Source organism: Leptinotarsa decemlineata, unplaced genomic scaffold (assembly GCF_025532065.1).
Source record: "Leptinotarsa decemlineata unplaced genomic scaffold, Ldec_3_MD MMD2_tig00000251_RagTag_RagTag, whole genome shotgun sequence".
Lineage (NCBI taxonomy): Eukaryota > Metazoa > Arthropoda > Insecta > Coleoptera > Chrysomelidae > Leptinotarsa > Leptinotarsa decemlineata.
In genome coordinates this window covers 3,132,769-3,147,934 of record NW_027412547.1, presented here as the reverse complement: position 1 = coordinate 3,147,934, position 15,166 = coordinate 3,132,769, and the positions used below count along the sequence as shown (strand labels likewise).

At 35.4% G+C, this 15,166-nt stretch overlaps 1 protein-coding gene across 1 annotated transcript in view; it reads right to left on the bottom strand.

Annotated features, from left to right (window-relative positions):
- The window catches only part of LOC111513929 (myrosinase 1), a 40,565-nt gene extending 25,613 nt beyond the window's left edge, over positions 1–14,952 (bottom strand). The window contains exons 1-2 of the mRNA XM_074173527.1: positions 14,795–14,952; positions 2,468–2,734 (exon numbers count right to left, since the gene is read on the bottom strand). Coding sequence (XP_074029628.1) covers positions 2,468–2,734; positions 14,795–14,844 — 317 coding nt within the window. The 5' untranslated portion in view covers positions 14,845–14,952. The remainder of the gene's footprint in view (positions 1–2,467; positions 2,735–14,794) is intronic.
- Between the last annotated feature and the right edge of the window lie 214 nt (positions 14,953–15,166).

The window sequence follows — 15,166 nt, the reverse complement described above, 5'->3', positions numbered from 1 at the left end:
TTAGCCCTAAAAGAACCCAGTTCTTGTTACATGAAGTAAAGAGATTAAACAGATGATAATGTAAGCATCAGAGAGTGAGTGAGTAATGCTAGGTCTGCAGCAAATATATTTCATTGAATATAATATATAATAATAATAATAATAATAATAATAATAATAATGACAGATCACTCTGTCAAGATGGTCGTTCTGATTGTTGGAGTCCTTGGTGGAATGATGTCTTCTCTACTCTCGAATCTAAAAATCATACCGGCTTGCCGCACTAAGGCAGAAATCTTAGCCGCACAGATGCAGAAGGCTGTCATTCTTGGCTCACTGCGTTTGCTCAGGGCACATGATTCTCGGACCCAATGATCACTTACCCCACGGTGTGGGGAGTGGTCATTGGTTGATTATGCTGGCGCGCCCTCCCGAATGTGTCGGGGCTTCGGGGGATAGGGCCTGACCAGCGCACACTACGGCGAAAAAAAAAAAAAAAAAAAAAAAAAAAAATAATAATAATATATTTGACTTCGTTACATAATACAATATGTTTGTAGCAAGTCATGTTTGGCTTCACATTTGAAATTACAAGTTGAAATTCACACAACAATCACATATGTGAAAACTTTGAAAATCAAAAAGAAGTAGTGACTTGTATGTTACCACAAAAATGTGTTCTGAAGTCATCGACAGAATAGAAGCAATGCCTCAACAAATAATTTATTTTTCAGTTTTCTCTTGTATGTGTTCAGACTGAGTTCTTTGAAATCTTGGGGCAAAATATTGTACAGAGAGTAATCTATGGAATTTTTTTGCGAAAAGTGAAGACGAAATCGATTTAATCTAATGTGGTGAGCGTTTCGTGTGTTATGTTCGTGGATGTGACATTGTTTCATCAAGGACGGTTTCTTCTTATAGATTTCAATCAAGATGTAATATAGAAATAAAGTTGGCAATGGCATGATTCTGATTTTTTTGAAATATTCTTGACAGTGATCCCTGTATCCAATATTAGCCAGCACTCTCAATACCTTCTGTTGCATCCTAAATATTTGAATGGAATGACATGAATTTCCCCAAAGTTGTACCCCATAACTGATATGAAACAGTGAAACAGTGAAACGTATGAGGTTTTTGATATATTTCCACTAGTGATGTACTTCAATTGACGAAGAACAAATAGAGAACCCGAGAGTTTTCTCTTCAGTTGAGAAATATGTGCAGACCAGTTAAGTCTATTATCTAATGTAATGCCCAGTAATTTCACTTTATTAGTTTCACAATTAGAGATAATTTGATTATTAGCAGAAATCTGGATGTATTGTGGTTTCTGACAATTTAGTTTCAGCTTATTAGATGGAAACCACTGATTAGCACTATTAGATATCTTGTCGAGATGAGACTGTAACATATCATTATTTTCATCCGACAGAATGAAAGTGGTGTCGTCCGCAAAAAGAATCGATTTGAACGGCAACATATGTTTGCACAAGTCATTCACATAAATGACAAATAAGAGCGGGCCCAAAACATTACCTTGCGGAACGCCACTTAATAGTTTGAAAGTTTGATAAGGTACCTTTGAGCATCACTGCTTGTTGACGATTAGTAAGATATGTTCTTATTAAGTGAAGCGGAATACCTCTAACTCCGTAATAGTTTAATTTTTCCAACAGAATTTCATGTGAGACGCAGTTGAACGCTTTCGACAGGTCACAAAGCATCAACGCTGTGTGATTGCCATGCCATGCCATGCTACACTCACCCTCCCTACTATACAGATACAATTGGAATTATAAAATCTGTTAGAAATTTTATCAAGTCCTTGGCAAAACGAACCAAATGCTCGAAAGAGAATATTGAAAAAACTTCCCCGAAACACAATGGAAAAACCTTACGGCAATGTGCGCACAAACTTTCAAAGATCTTGGCGACACTACCTGTTTCCACATGTACCCCTGAAAGGACTTTCTCTTCTCTAAAACGCCTCAAAACTCATTTAAGAAACTCCACAAGCCAGGAACGACTAAACGGTTTGGCGTTAATGTCAATCCACCGTAGAATTGACATCGACACCGAGTAGGTGATTGATTTGTTTGCTGCAAAAAAAGCTAGAAAACTGAATTAAGTTTCATAAAAAGAGGTTAATATTTCTGTAATGGTTTTCTAATAAATATATATGATCATGTGACACAATTTTTCTTTTTTTATCTTCCTTTTCTTTCGTTTGTTTTTATATTTCATGATTTTCTACTGTTCCACCAAATCAAACCTCCCCCCCCCCAAATTGTTTTCTGGCTACTGCCATGAAAGAATATTCACTAATTCTTTTGTGAAATATCAGATGAAGAACCCTTGTATGACCATAATAGAAGGAGAAAACATCAAGTTCCATCTGAAGCATATCTAATCACAAGCTTAACTTGTTGCAAAATATTCCTCTATTAATTCAAAGTCAACCACCCATGTTATACTCAATACTCACCGCGACCATGATATCGAAAATCGATAGGTAGTGAGTCCCATTTTAGCAACAAGAGCGACATCTTCTTTGAATTTGTGGTACGAGTCACAGGCGATATCGCCATTGGCTTCTCCAACAATTCTCGATGGATTTTCGTGAACGTATCGATCCCAGATACTCTCCCCCTTTCCATATTCATTCCAGGCTCCTTCGATTTGATAAGCAGCAGTCGCAGCTCCAAACATAAATTCTTTGGGGAAGGTGCTGTTGAGGTAGGCCGACGTTAAGCTGAGAAAAATATATTGAGTTATTGAATATACTTGCGAAGGCGTCGCCAACTTATTACTAAGGAGGAGGGGGAAATGGGGTAATATTATGGAAAATAAGAAATATGAACGCCTGGTACAGTCGAAAGCATGAAGCGTTACATTTGGAAGTCTGCCTCGATGACGATTGTGATAAGAACGGTTTGGATATCAGTGAATAAAACTTCACAAGCTCTCGACTGCACAATAACTAAATCAAACTTCTGAACACAGTAATAAAATTATTTATTTTAACTATAATAATATTCAATCAAATCAAGAACGAAGTTTTAATGATGAACGAGAACGGGAATGTTTCCTACTTATTCATCAAACTCAAACACCTGTTCATGCAGCTGCAGTTTCGTAAGAAGGTATCATCTTTCCCTCCAACCGATTTCCTGGAGTCTTTGAAGTCCACTAGATACTCGTTAGGACAACAAGAGGATTGTTCCGAATTCCTGGGGTTCTTGTTGAATACTCTTCGTGAGCAAAACAATAGCAAAATCAATACTCCTGACCGCTCTGGACTGAATGATTCCGTACAGCCCATCTCGTCTTGTGTTTGTAAATCTTTTGCTGGAAAAATCCTCACTTGTTTACTTTGTGGTAAATGTTCAAGAAGTACCGAAAACTTATGTGAATTTCTGGAACTTCATCTAGCTTTTCCTAATATGACTAATAACCAGTCCGTGCAAAGCTTATTGTTAAATCATCTGAAAATGGAATTTTTAACAGGTGATGCTCGACTGTATTGTCAAACATGCGCCAAACTAACTGACTGTTATAAGGAAACAAGTATAGCTGAGGCACCAGTCAATCTAATAATAACACTGATGATTTTCAAACAAGACTCAACCTCTAACGGAAGCAAGAAACTCTTTGGAAGGTTCGAAATAGATGAACATTTCAACCTAGCAGATCACTATTACAATATTCATGCAGTCATTGTTCATTGTGGTTCTGGCGTTGAATTTGGTCATTATTACGCCTTGGTCAAAGAAGAAACGGTCTGGTTTAAGTTTGACGATAGTCGTGTTACGAAGTGTTCTGGCGATGCATTGAATTTATTGGAGCCTCTGGAGACACCCTATATTTTGTTTTATAAGAGAGAAGACGTTGTTAGATCAAGATCTTCAGATGATGTGGTGCTGCAGGTTTTTCCGGGTTTTCCTGCTGCTGAAAAAGCAAATTCGCCACTGGAATCAATAAAGTCGCCTCGGAGCGCCAATTAATTTTTACTGTTGTTTTTATTTTATTTTATTTTTATCGTTGTTTTAATAAACATAATTTTTGTCATCAAAACATAACCTGCGAGGATTTTTTGCAGAACTTTCAACCACTTTATCATTGGAACTATTTATGTTTTGATTTATTATAGCTCTGTGTACACTGAGGATACACTACAAAAACACACTTTTGTCTATTTTCCACTATATTTTTTTATTGTTGACCGGTTTCGGCTATTATACCGTTTTGAAAATGGTATAATATAATAATAATGGTATAATTATGTTTTGAACAAAATCACTGTAGCTATTGACAGTTTTTTTTAATCTGTAATTGAAGCAATGTTAGTTATAGGGGCATAACGGACACATGGTTACGGGGCAAGATGGGGTGTCCCATTATGCCCCTTAACTGCTGTCCCCATTATGCCCCTTTGATCTTAAAAAAATGCTTTGTACATTTGATCATAGGTCTTATCTTGTTTTGGGCTTAAAATGGTGAGAACGTATAAAAAGAAAGCATGAAACAGGCAATCGATGCCGTTTTAAGCAAATCAGCAGGCTAGAGAAAAGCAGGCCAGCTATAAGGTGTTCCACGGACCACTTTGGAGCGTCACGTGGCCAAAATAAGGAAGGGTGAGCTCTCTCTTAACTCAACTCCAGGTAATTTTAAGCAAGTATTTTCGAAACAAGGGAAAGATGAGCCCGTGAGGTTTGTTAAAAAAATGGAAAAACGTTTGTTTAGTTTGACCACCGTCGTTCTACGAAAACTAGCGTACAAGTTGGCGGGAAAAAATGGCAAGGCACATAATTTTAACCGTGATAAAGAGATAGCTGGCGTAGATTGAATGAAAGGATTTTTGAAGCGTCACCCAGATTTATCCATCCGAAAACCAGTAGCCAAATCTGCAGCACGAGCTATGGGGTTTAACAAAGTGGCTGTGGATAAGTTCTATTCTTTGCTTGGGGAAGCATATGACACATATAATCTGACGCCAAACAGAATATACAATTCCGATGAGACTGGAATATCATGTGTGTCTAAAACAAAGAGCAAAATTATTGCAGAAAAGGAAAGAAAACAGGTAGGATCGCTTTCATCAGCAGAATGAGGACAAACGATTACGGTTGAGATATGTTTCAATGCGGCTGGTACTCATATGCCTCCCATGTTAATATTCCCTCGACAAAGAATGAAGCAGGAGTTATTGGATCGAGCTCCTCCAGGAACGACAGCAGAATGCAATGTTCGAGGCTGGATGACAACTGAGACCTTTATGACATGGTTCCAACGATTCGTCAACTTTTCAGGAGCATCATTAGCTACACCAGTCTTACTTCTTTCAGATGGTCATGTTATACATACGCAAAACATATAAGTGATTGAACATGTACGTAAGAATGGTGTCATAATGCTTTGCTTTCCCCCGCACTGCACCCATAGGCTTCAACCGTTAGATGTTGGCTTCATGAAACCATTGAGTGTATATTATGACCATGCTTGCACTAACTGGTTAAGGTCGCACCCGGGGCGTGTGATAACAACTTTTCAGATCAGCGAAATATTTGCTGATGCTTATATTCAAGCTGCAACAATGTCTACACAGCTATCAATGCGTTCAAAAAATGTGGCATATGCCCATTCAATCAAAACAACTTTTCAGATTCTGATTTTTTAGCTGCATCAACAACAGATGTCCCATTGGCAAATGACGAGCCCGAAACAGCTCCTGCAACTGATGAAGATCAGCAACAACAACCGCCTTCCCTTGAAATCCCCCCTGCATCATTTTTTTCCACTTTGTCCCCACCTCTCGAAAGATCTCCTATTTCACAGTCTTCACAAGGAACTCCTATCTCAGAGCCTCAGCCTGGACCATTACTACAAGATGATAGCCTAATCCTATCTCCGATCCGTAAAGTTTGTCGTGATTTAACAACGACTTTTGAAAATGCTTCTCCTAAAGATATTCTCGCAATTCCAGCAGTGCAACAAAGAAACCAAACGAGAAAAAATTATCGCAGAGGAAAAACTGTTAATCTTACTTCAACACCCTACAAAAACGAACTTGAAGAAAGAGAACGACTTCAACGGACGAAGGAATGTTCAAATCCAAAAGAAGGGTTGAAAAAAGGTTTAAAAAAACGAAAGATCAAAAAAGTTCACTCCGACGTTGAAAATATAGATAAGGACGCTTCATGCATTTATTGCATGGACCTTAATTATAATTATTTAAAGCTCCGGAAGGTTGGGTGGCCTGTCAACTTTGTGGATGTTGAGCACATACAGCCTTTGCAGGTGTAGATGACGACAATGAAGAAGAAATCCACATCTGCATATTCTGTGAGACAAAATAACTATGTACCCCGTACTGCCCCAAATTGGTACCCCATACTACCCCTACCCTGGGGCATGATGGGGTTTTCACTACGGTTTCGTAAAATTAAAATTAAAAAAAAAGTTGATTGTTTTTATCACCAAATTCTATGCCAAATGATTCTCTAATGTGTTACCAAAGGGTTGTGATTAGTTTCAATTAATAAATATATTTAATAATTTTTTAATTGTTTATTTCCCTTAACGTCTCCTTCCCCCCCCCCCCCCCCCCCTTCCACTACATTTGATCTCTGCCCCCGTTGGCAACGCCCTTGTATACTTGGGAACAAAATTACTTTGTTTGAATTCATAGAACACAAAAACTAGGTCAATTATAAATTGATGTATCTCATGAGAGGTAGATTTTTGAGGTTGAGTGATTCATTTCAAACAATGGAAGTACGAACTAAGTAGTAAAATGCTGATGAATATACCGGAAGGCAATTTCTCTGTTGTTGAATGGCAATGGCTATCATTTGAAATTGGTTTCTTGAGCTTTGGGAAAATCCGTAACCACTTGATAGATATCTAAAGATTTCGAGTGAATTTTTTGAAAATATATGACGCAATATTCAGTAGATCTGCTGCCACGAAACATTTCTTATGTTTTCATGTATTATTGTGTTCATTTAATGATGATTTAAACCATACATTCGAATACTGTATTTTTCAATATTCCAGATTCCAATATTCAGATTCTGATTATTCACTTTCACGACAATTTTAATATATTTTTCATCGATTTCTCCTGATAAACCATTTGACATGGTAGGTTATCTTATCTGTGCGACTCAATTTCATGGATATACAATAATGACTGAGTAAATAACGTACAATTAGAAATTGATATCCACTAGCGGTATCTTGTCGCTAATCAATGTCGAAGATTTTTTTGTCTTGATATAAGTTGTGCAATCAATTCATATAGGTTTTTAAATTTTTAATAGGTTGAGATATGATTATTTTAGCAATAGCAAACGTAATTTCTCGTCGGAAATTTAAATCAGAATGTAATTTCGATATATTTTTTGTTTCTTTGACACTGAGTGGCAGTGCAATGAGAGTGATAGTGACTTCACACTAAATCACATGCGGTTTTATTGTAGCTCATAAATTATCTTCATTACTTCATTTCATTTACCTGTGATGCACTGTTTGGACCTTTGTTGGAGAATTCGTAAAAGTTTAGAATTCACGAAATTAAATGTAAGGACTGCAATGTAAACTATTATGGACAGACAAAAAGATGTATCAAAATAAGATATAAGGAACACTTAGTACACCTAAAGTATGGAAGAACAGAAAAATTAGCAGTCGCCCATCATGTTTCGCAACAAAACCATTCCATAGACTTTAGTTCATCGAGATTAATTAGACAAATTAACAGCAAAAGACATCTAGATGCCTACGAGAGTGTAGAAATGAGTGAACCTGATAATTTTATGAATAACGACGGTGGACCAATACCTAAAAGTATGGTATATAGCTTGATGGAATCATCATTTCAATTATCAGATTTACCTTACAAAACCAATGAGATACATACAATTGAAATCACAAGGAAGAAATTTTATACTTTCGGACATAACGTGAGCTGCTGTGACAAAACCCTTCAGAATTGAAGAAGAAACCAGGATTTAGATTTAAAATAATAAACAAACGTCAAGCAGTTATGGAAAGCAGAAGAATAGTGGAATTGCGTAACAAATACTTAGAACAATTAACTAAATATAGACAAGAACAACGGAAAATTTTCTATTTGGACAAAACTTGGTGTGACACTCACGACACAGTTACGAAAGGGTGGACTGATGGTTCGAGAATGTATACGCCTAACATGCCTGCAAACAAAGGATCGCGACTAATCACTGTGCATTGCGAAGGAAGTAAAGGATGGGTTCCGAATTCTTTGAAATCATGTTGACTATCATAAGAACATGAAAGCTAATATTTTTGAGGAATGGTTCAAATCCCAAATTTGGATGCTAATAGTGTAATCTTGACAATGCTTCCTATCATTCGCGAAAGCTCATCAAAGTACCGAATAAAAATTCGAGGAAAGATGAAACACAAAGTTTTTTAATGGATGACAATTCGTATTTTGAAGATAACTATACCAAGAACAAACTACTTGAAGTTTTACAGGCAAAAACATTTGAAAAGGTGTATGCCTTTGAGAGTATTGCTGAAAAGTATAGACACACCATACTGAGACTTCCCCCTTATTTTTGTGTTTACAATCCCATCAAGTTGATTTGGGGAAAATTGAAACAAAGCATCAGACGTAAAAATAATAAGGATTAGAAGGTAATAGAGCTAGTTAAAGAAGAAGTATCTGATATTACCAAAGAAGACTGGCAGAAAAGGATTAAAAAAGTGATTTTAGTCGAAAAAGACTATATGGAGATTGGACACTTTCATATTAATGGTGGAAATAAATTCATTATTGATTTAAATAACGATAGTGATAGTGAAACAGATAATATGGAAAAGGATATTATCAGTGAAGTGTTTTTGAAGCTAGCTATACATACAATGTATCACAAATCAGTGGTTTTCGTGGGCACATTATTTGTTATGCAGATAACACAGCGTTGATTTTCAGAGGCGAAACCTGAAATGACGTCTATAAAACTGCTGAAAACGAACTTGGAAAAATACTCATTTGGCTGAATAATAACCTGCTGAGCTTGAACATTAGTAAGACCAAATTCATGACATTCTCACTCAGTACTCGAGATAATCCTCAGATCGATACCCTAAAAATACACAAGCCACTATGCAACGATAAAACTACATGTTGCTGTTCGTCAATAGATAAAACATCATCGATTAAGTATTTGGGAGTTATTATCGACCAACGCATCAGATGGGACGACCACGTTGCAAATGTCATGAAAAGACTGAGGCTTCTAATGTATAAGTTTTATATGCTCAGAGACATTCTGTCACAGAAAAACCTGTTTCTGGTATACACCTCACTGGCAGAAAGTATATTACGATACTGTATTACTGTATGGGGGGAAACTTTTGATAATTTAATAAAGCCTCTACAAGCCATGCAGAATTCCTTATTGAAAATAATATTAAAGAAAGGTAAACGATTTTCGATCCAAAAACTGTATGAAGAAACCAAATTACTGAATGTTAGAGCACACTACTGCTACCAGTGTTTGATTTGGATGTTTTCAAATTCAAAAAAATATACAACAACTTTTAAAAAAACTAGATTTACTGATAATAAAAATGTTAGGACCCCCATTACCCCCCAAAATTATATAACCAGCTTCCTATAGAGCTTAAAACAATATCATAAATTGAAAAACTCAAATATGCTATCAAAAAGTATATATTAGAAAATTCAAAAATACTTGATATATTCTGAAAATATATTGGGATGAATCACCAACAACTCATTATTTAGTGTTGGAGGTACAGTTTACTTTCTTCCGACCTTCACCCACATTGTAATTTCAATTTACTGTCACTTTCATGTTTTTTTGTTCTGAATTGACAATAAAAAATAAATGATTTTTGTTTGAATTATGTAAGCATCTACTGTAAAATGATATTCCAACTATGAGTGGAGTGAAACAGCACAAACAGGCATTCTGATGACTTGGTGTATTTCACCCATATATATATATATATATATATATATATATATATATATATATATATATATATATATATATATATATATATATATATATGAGAGAGATTTTATCGAGTGGGTATTATATATATATATATATATATATATATATATATATATATATATATATATATATATATATATATATATATATATATGAAAACACCCCCCTAAAATTTGAAGTTGTAAATCGATTTTAATAATTTTTTTTCAATTGTCAAGTACTAAAAGGTCTACCTTGGGACAAAATTTGAAATGTTTATTAAAGTTTCAGGGCATATAACGATATTTTTTCCTAATCGAAAATCGAGAAGTTAAGTAACAAAGAGGATCCTCATATTTGTATGTCAAGATTAAAATTGGTTGAAAACATGTACTATTCGGTCAGAATTTTGCGATAATATGAGATGATTGCACGAATAATATGAAACTCAACTCAACAGGTAGTCAGACATGATTGACACAAAACATTAAGTTTGACAGAATTTCTTGTCCTGACCAATGCATTGCTGCCAATGAGATTTCACAAAACTGTAAAATGATGAATCACAGATAGTGAAGGTAAGGAGTTTCTGTGTTAACTTCATTTTAACCTCACTTTCGTAAGTATGAACACGTTGTCCATACCCGTTTGTTTATTCAATAATTATTGTAGAGTTCCCGATGAGTAGACAATTAACGCCTCGAAAGCTTGAACAAAAAAAAGAGTTTTACAATCTTTCTGCCTCTGACTGCTATACCCGATTCATTCCCTACGTTATTCCTTAACTTAGCCAGTCGAGCTAACTATATTATTAAAGGGGAGCATTGGAAGATAGGTTGCACTATATTGTTTACTATAAGATGTATCTATGGCATAAGAATAACATTGTACGTCTATTCAGTTTAATCATTCTCTTGAAGATGATCACTTGGTGATCGAAACACGTGTCGAGGTGTTAAAAACCGGTTTGGTGTTGGGATAAAACTCCAGTAATATTCACTTCACTTTATTTCCATTTCAGTTGTGTACACTCAACCTATTCATTAATTCATTTCATGTTACAATAATTTGTTAACTCTACAAATTACTTTTCTTGCATTTTCGAATTTTTATACTCATCACCCATTATTTTTGCTCAATTTTTCTATTTAAATCAACTCGTTCGAATATTACTATTTTCTTTAACTTTCAAACATTGTTTTTCCATATATTTCGAATCTGTTTTTTGTCAAAGAAAATGCGAAATTGTAACAGTCCAGCCAATGTATTTCAACAGAACAAAAATTTCACAACAACAAAAGGCTACAATGTCTGCTGCTCCAAAACTTATATTTGAACCTCCCAGAGGAAAATCAATGGTAACATTGTTTTTTAAAATATTTTCCAATTAGTTTTCACATAATGTACACTTTAACCTATATTTGAACTGACCGTTTGTGATACGAGTATTAGAGTTCTCCATCCTCAATTAAAATGGCCTGGGCTCCAATGCTCAATTCTCCATCAATTTCAAACATGACTTTCTTTACATCCTCAGGTAGACCTTTCAAAAGATGTCTATACCTTGCTGCGTGAGAACCATGAATGGAGAGGCAAAATTCGAGTAGTTTTCAACTCGAGTGACTGGCAACTATAGCACTTCTGCTTTGAGAACTACTCAAGCACTTCCACCGTTACCTCATCGACTTTGATAATGTTTACCGCAGTGGTAGACGAAACGTCGAGCATAAAAACCTGCAGATCACGGTCAAAAGAGAACGGAAATAAGCTTTGAAATAGAATTCATCATTGTCAGGAAATTATTAGAAAACATTTTGAACATTTATTGAAATAAAATGATTGTTTTTTTGCAGGTTCTGAAACGAATATAAAATGATTGATCAATAAGGAACAGTTGATATGATTTACAAAGGTAAAACAGAATTAGATAGAGATTTAAAATACTCGTCAAACGATGTATCATAAGGCTCCTTTCCACTTAAAAAAAAAGGTGCTAGTGCCCTCTTGGCAACGAGTGATGCAACGCAATTATCTTTTTTTCAAAAAGTACACCAAATGAATTTTGTCTCACTTCAATATTTTGTTTCTTTCAAACATCAAGAGGTAGGACTATTTTTATTCGCACAGTATACAGGCCGTTTCTTTTTTCATATGGTACTTTGCTATATTCTGAACCGTAACAGATACGAAGACGATTAAATGGGAGAAAAGGTAACTGTCATCTAGAAAAATACAATGGTCGAAGAAAATTTATGGGGACCCTCCCTCTTCTCGAGTTATACGGGGAAAACCAAAAATGCTGTTTTTATCGAATGGAATTGTTATTTCGGAAAATATCAAAAAATGGAAAAAAATGTTATTGTATTATGATGATGTAATGATGAATACTCGATAAAACGTTTCGTGTCAACATGGCCACCATCAACTTTTTTTTAAATACGAATCTGTCTTTTTTATTACAGATATTGATGAAGCAATTAATACACAATTCAAGGGTATATAACATTTGATAATTTTTTAGCGTTTCATTTGAAATACCTTCCATCATCAGTGACAACAGTTTTAAATTAGGGTCCTGTCGTTACTTCTTTTGCGAATTTTTTCGATATCTTCAAAATATTATTCAGACAATCCAATAAATTCGACAGGTAGGTAGCCTAACACAATGAAAATTCGTACTTTTTCGTTTTGTAGGTTTTTGTATTGCCGTAATCCTTCTTTCAAGGCTTGTTTTTCCCTAATCAATTAATTTGTAATATTTTTATAATTTTTGTTATATAATTTGGTATGAACAAATAGCATCTCAATTTTTGTTTGAAGGTGATTGACAATGTTTCATGATGAATTTCACTAGTTCGGACTTCCATTGTCTACTATATGAAGTGATTTGAAATCCCTGAAACAACTAAAAAAGAGGAATTAAAATGAAAAGCTGAAAATAACAATTATATTAAGCAAAATAAACCAGAATAAACCTGAGAGATTTCAATTCATGTTAGTTCACGACGTTTCGATTGTTAGTATCTACAATCGTCTTCGGGTGATGACCGGACTGATTCTTCCGAAAGATGACTATTTATAGGTCGTTCGAGTACTTTCACTTATCCTCTTTCCATTTTCCGCTTTACTGGTTCCGTGGGAGATGACCATTTGGCGGTAGTTGGCCATTTTTCGCTTGATGATGGGTTTCCATATGTTGCGTATTTCTACGCTGGCTTGGCTGAATACGTTGTTGGACAACATGTAAGCGGCTTCCTTGGATTTTCTCCTAAACCAATGTTCCTCTCTGTGCAAGATCTCAGCTTGGGACCACTCGATGTTGTGTTGATGGATCCCAACATGGTCTGCTATTCCCGATTTGCTGGTTTCCTCTCGCTGTGTGTGTTTCTTGTGCTCGACAATGCAAACATCCAATGGCCTCTTTGTTTCACCAATATAGGATTTTCCACTCACAGGGTACCCGGTAAATGCAATTCTTGGAATCGCAGTCCGCGTTTGGTGGCCTGGTTTTCGTGAGGCTGCTACGGATAGTGTTACCGGATCTGAAGCAGGTTCTGATGTTGTACTTGGAACCAATTCTTCTTATCCTCTCCGATAATCCTCTGATGTAGGAAAGTGCAAGCACTGGTTGTGACGGTTTCTTTTCCTCCTCCTTTTGCGAGGCTCCTGCTGTCTTTTAGCCAAGGTCTTTTCTACCATTGCTTTGGAGTAGCCTTTCCGTTGAAGATCATTTTTGATGTCTAGTTCCTTCTCGAGACCTTCCTTCGTGTTACAGAGCCCAAAAGCACGGTCTGATAGAGTCTTGATGATTCCTCTTTTAGTTTATTGATGGTGGTTGGATTTTTCTTTTTTAGTTGTTTCAGGGATTTCAAATCATTCTATATAGTAGACAATGGAAGTCCGAACTAGTGAAATTCAGCATCTCTATTCATTTACCATCTTAAACGCGTAGGCTTTGCTTGGTTTCTACGGCAGGAAAAATAAATGCATTGTTGACACCTGTTGAGAACTGTCCTCTTTTGGCAAGGAATATGTATGTTGAGCTATACTCGAATCGTAGTATTCGGAACATCCAAATGTTCTGACGGTTAGAAAGAAATTAGAGGGACTATGGTGTGTTTGACAGAAAGAAAACAAGAAAATGTTTGGTTACTGGAAAAGTTATGGGTAAGCAAATATTACCACATAACAATTCACACAATGAAAAAATCTTTTTTTTTATTTAGGATTGACCAGTTACAAAATGTATGCTAATCAAGATTGTCTTTTTGACAATCAAATGTTATAGTTGTGCTGTTGTTTTCAAATAACATTTATTATTCGTACTTTGACACTTTTTCTAATATGTTCTGGTAGGTTCTATGAATTTTTTAAATTTCCATATAATTATATATTTTACTTCTTTTATATTAATAACGTAAGATTGTATTCATATCATTTAAATTATTTTCTATATTAATTATGACGTTTATGGCAGTTACTGCTTGAATGTATTCATACACTTATGCTTTTTAATAGAAAAATAAAGATGTATTATTATTATTATTATTTCACCGTAGTGTGCGCTGGTCACGCCCTATCCCCCGAAGCTCCGATACATTCGGGAGGGCGCGCCAGCATTATCAACCAATGACCACTCCCCACACCGTGGGGTAAGTGATCATTGGGTCCGAGAATCATGTGCCCTGAGCAAACGCAGTGAGCCAAGAATGACAGCCTTCTGCAGTATTATTATTATTATTATTATCATCTAGATATATGAAGTTACTTATGTTCTCAACGTAAAATGAAATACATACCATGTTCCTAGAATTAACTGTAAAACCACCAAAAGCTGCAGCTGGGCCATCTTCACTGGGTGAATTGCAGTCGCCAAATAATGATCGATTTTCAATTCAGGTAGAGTTAATATCTGATCAAGTATGATTCCACTCAGATAAAGAGGAAAGGGGTAGATAAAAATTCTGTGAACTTTGACTTTCAATACTATCAGTAAAAATTCCATTGAATTTATTGGCAAATGAATGATATCGTGGTATGAAAGTAATTTGGGAAAAATTAACGTTTCTTATTGATTTTTCATTGAAAAGTACAATCACCCAAAGAAAATCCTTGAAAAACGACCTCGGAGGTGGCGTAGTGCCATTCTTTGGGTGGAAAATTCCTCAGAA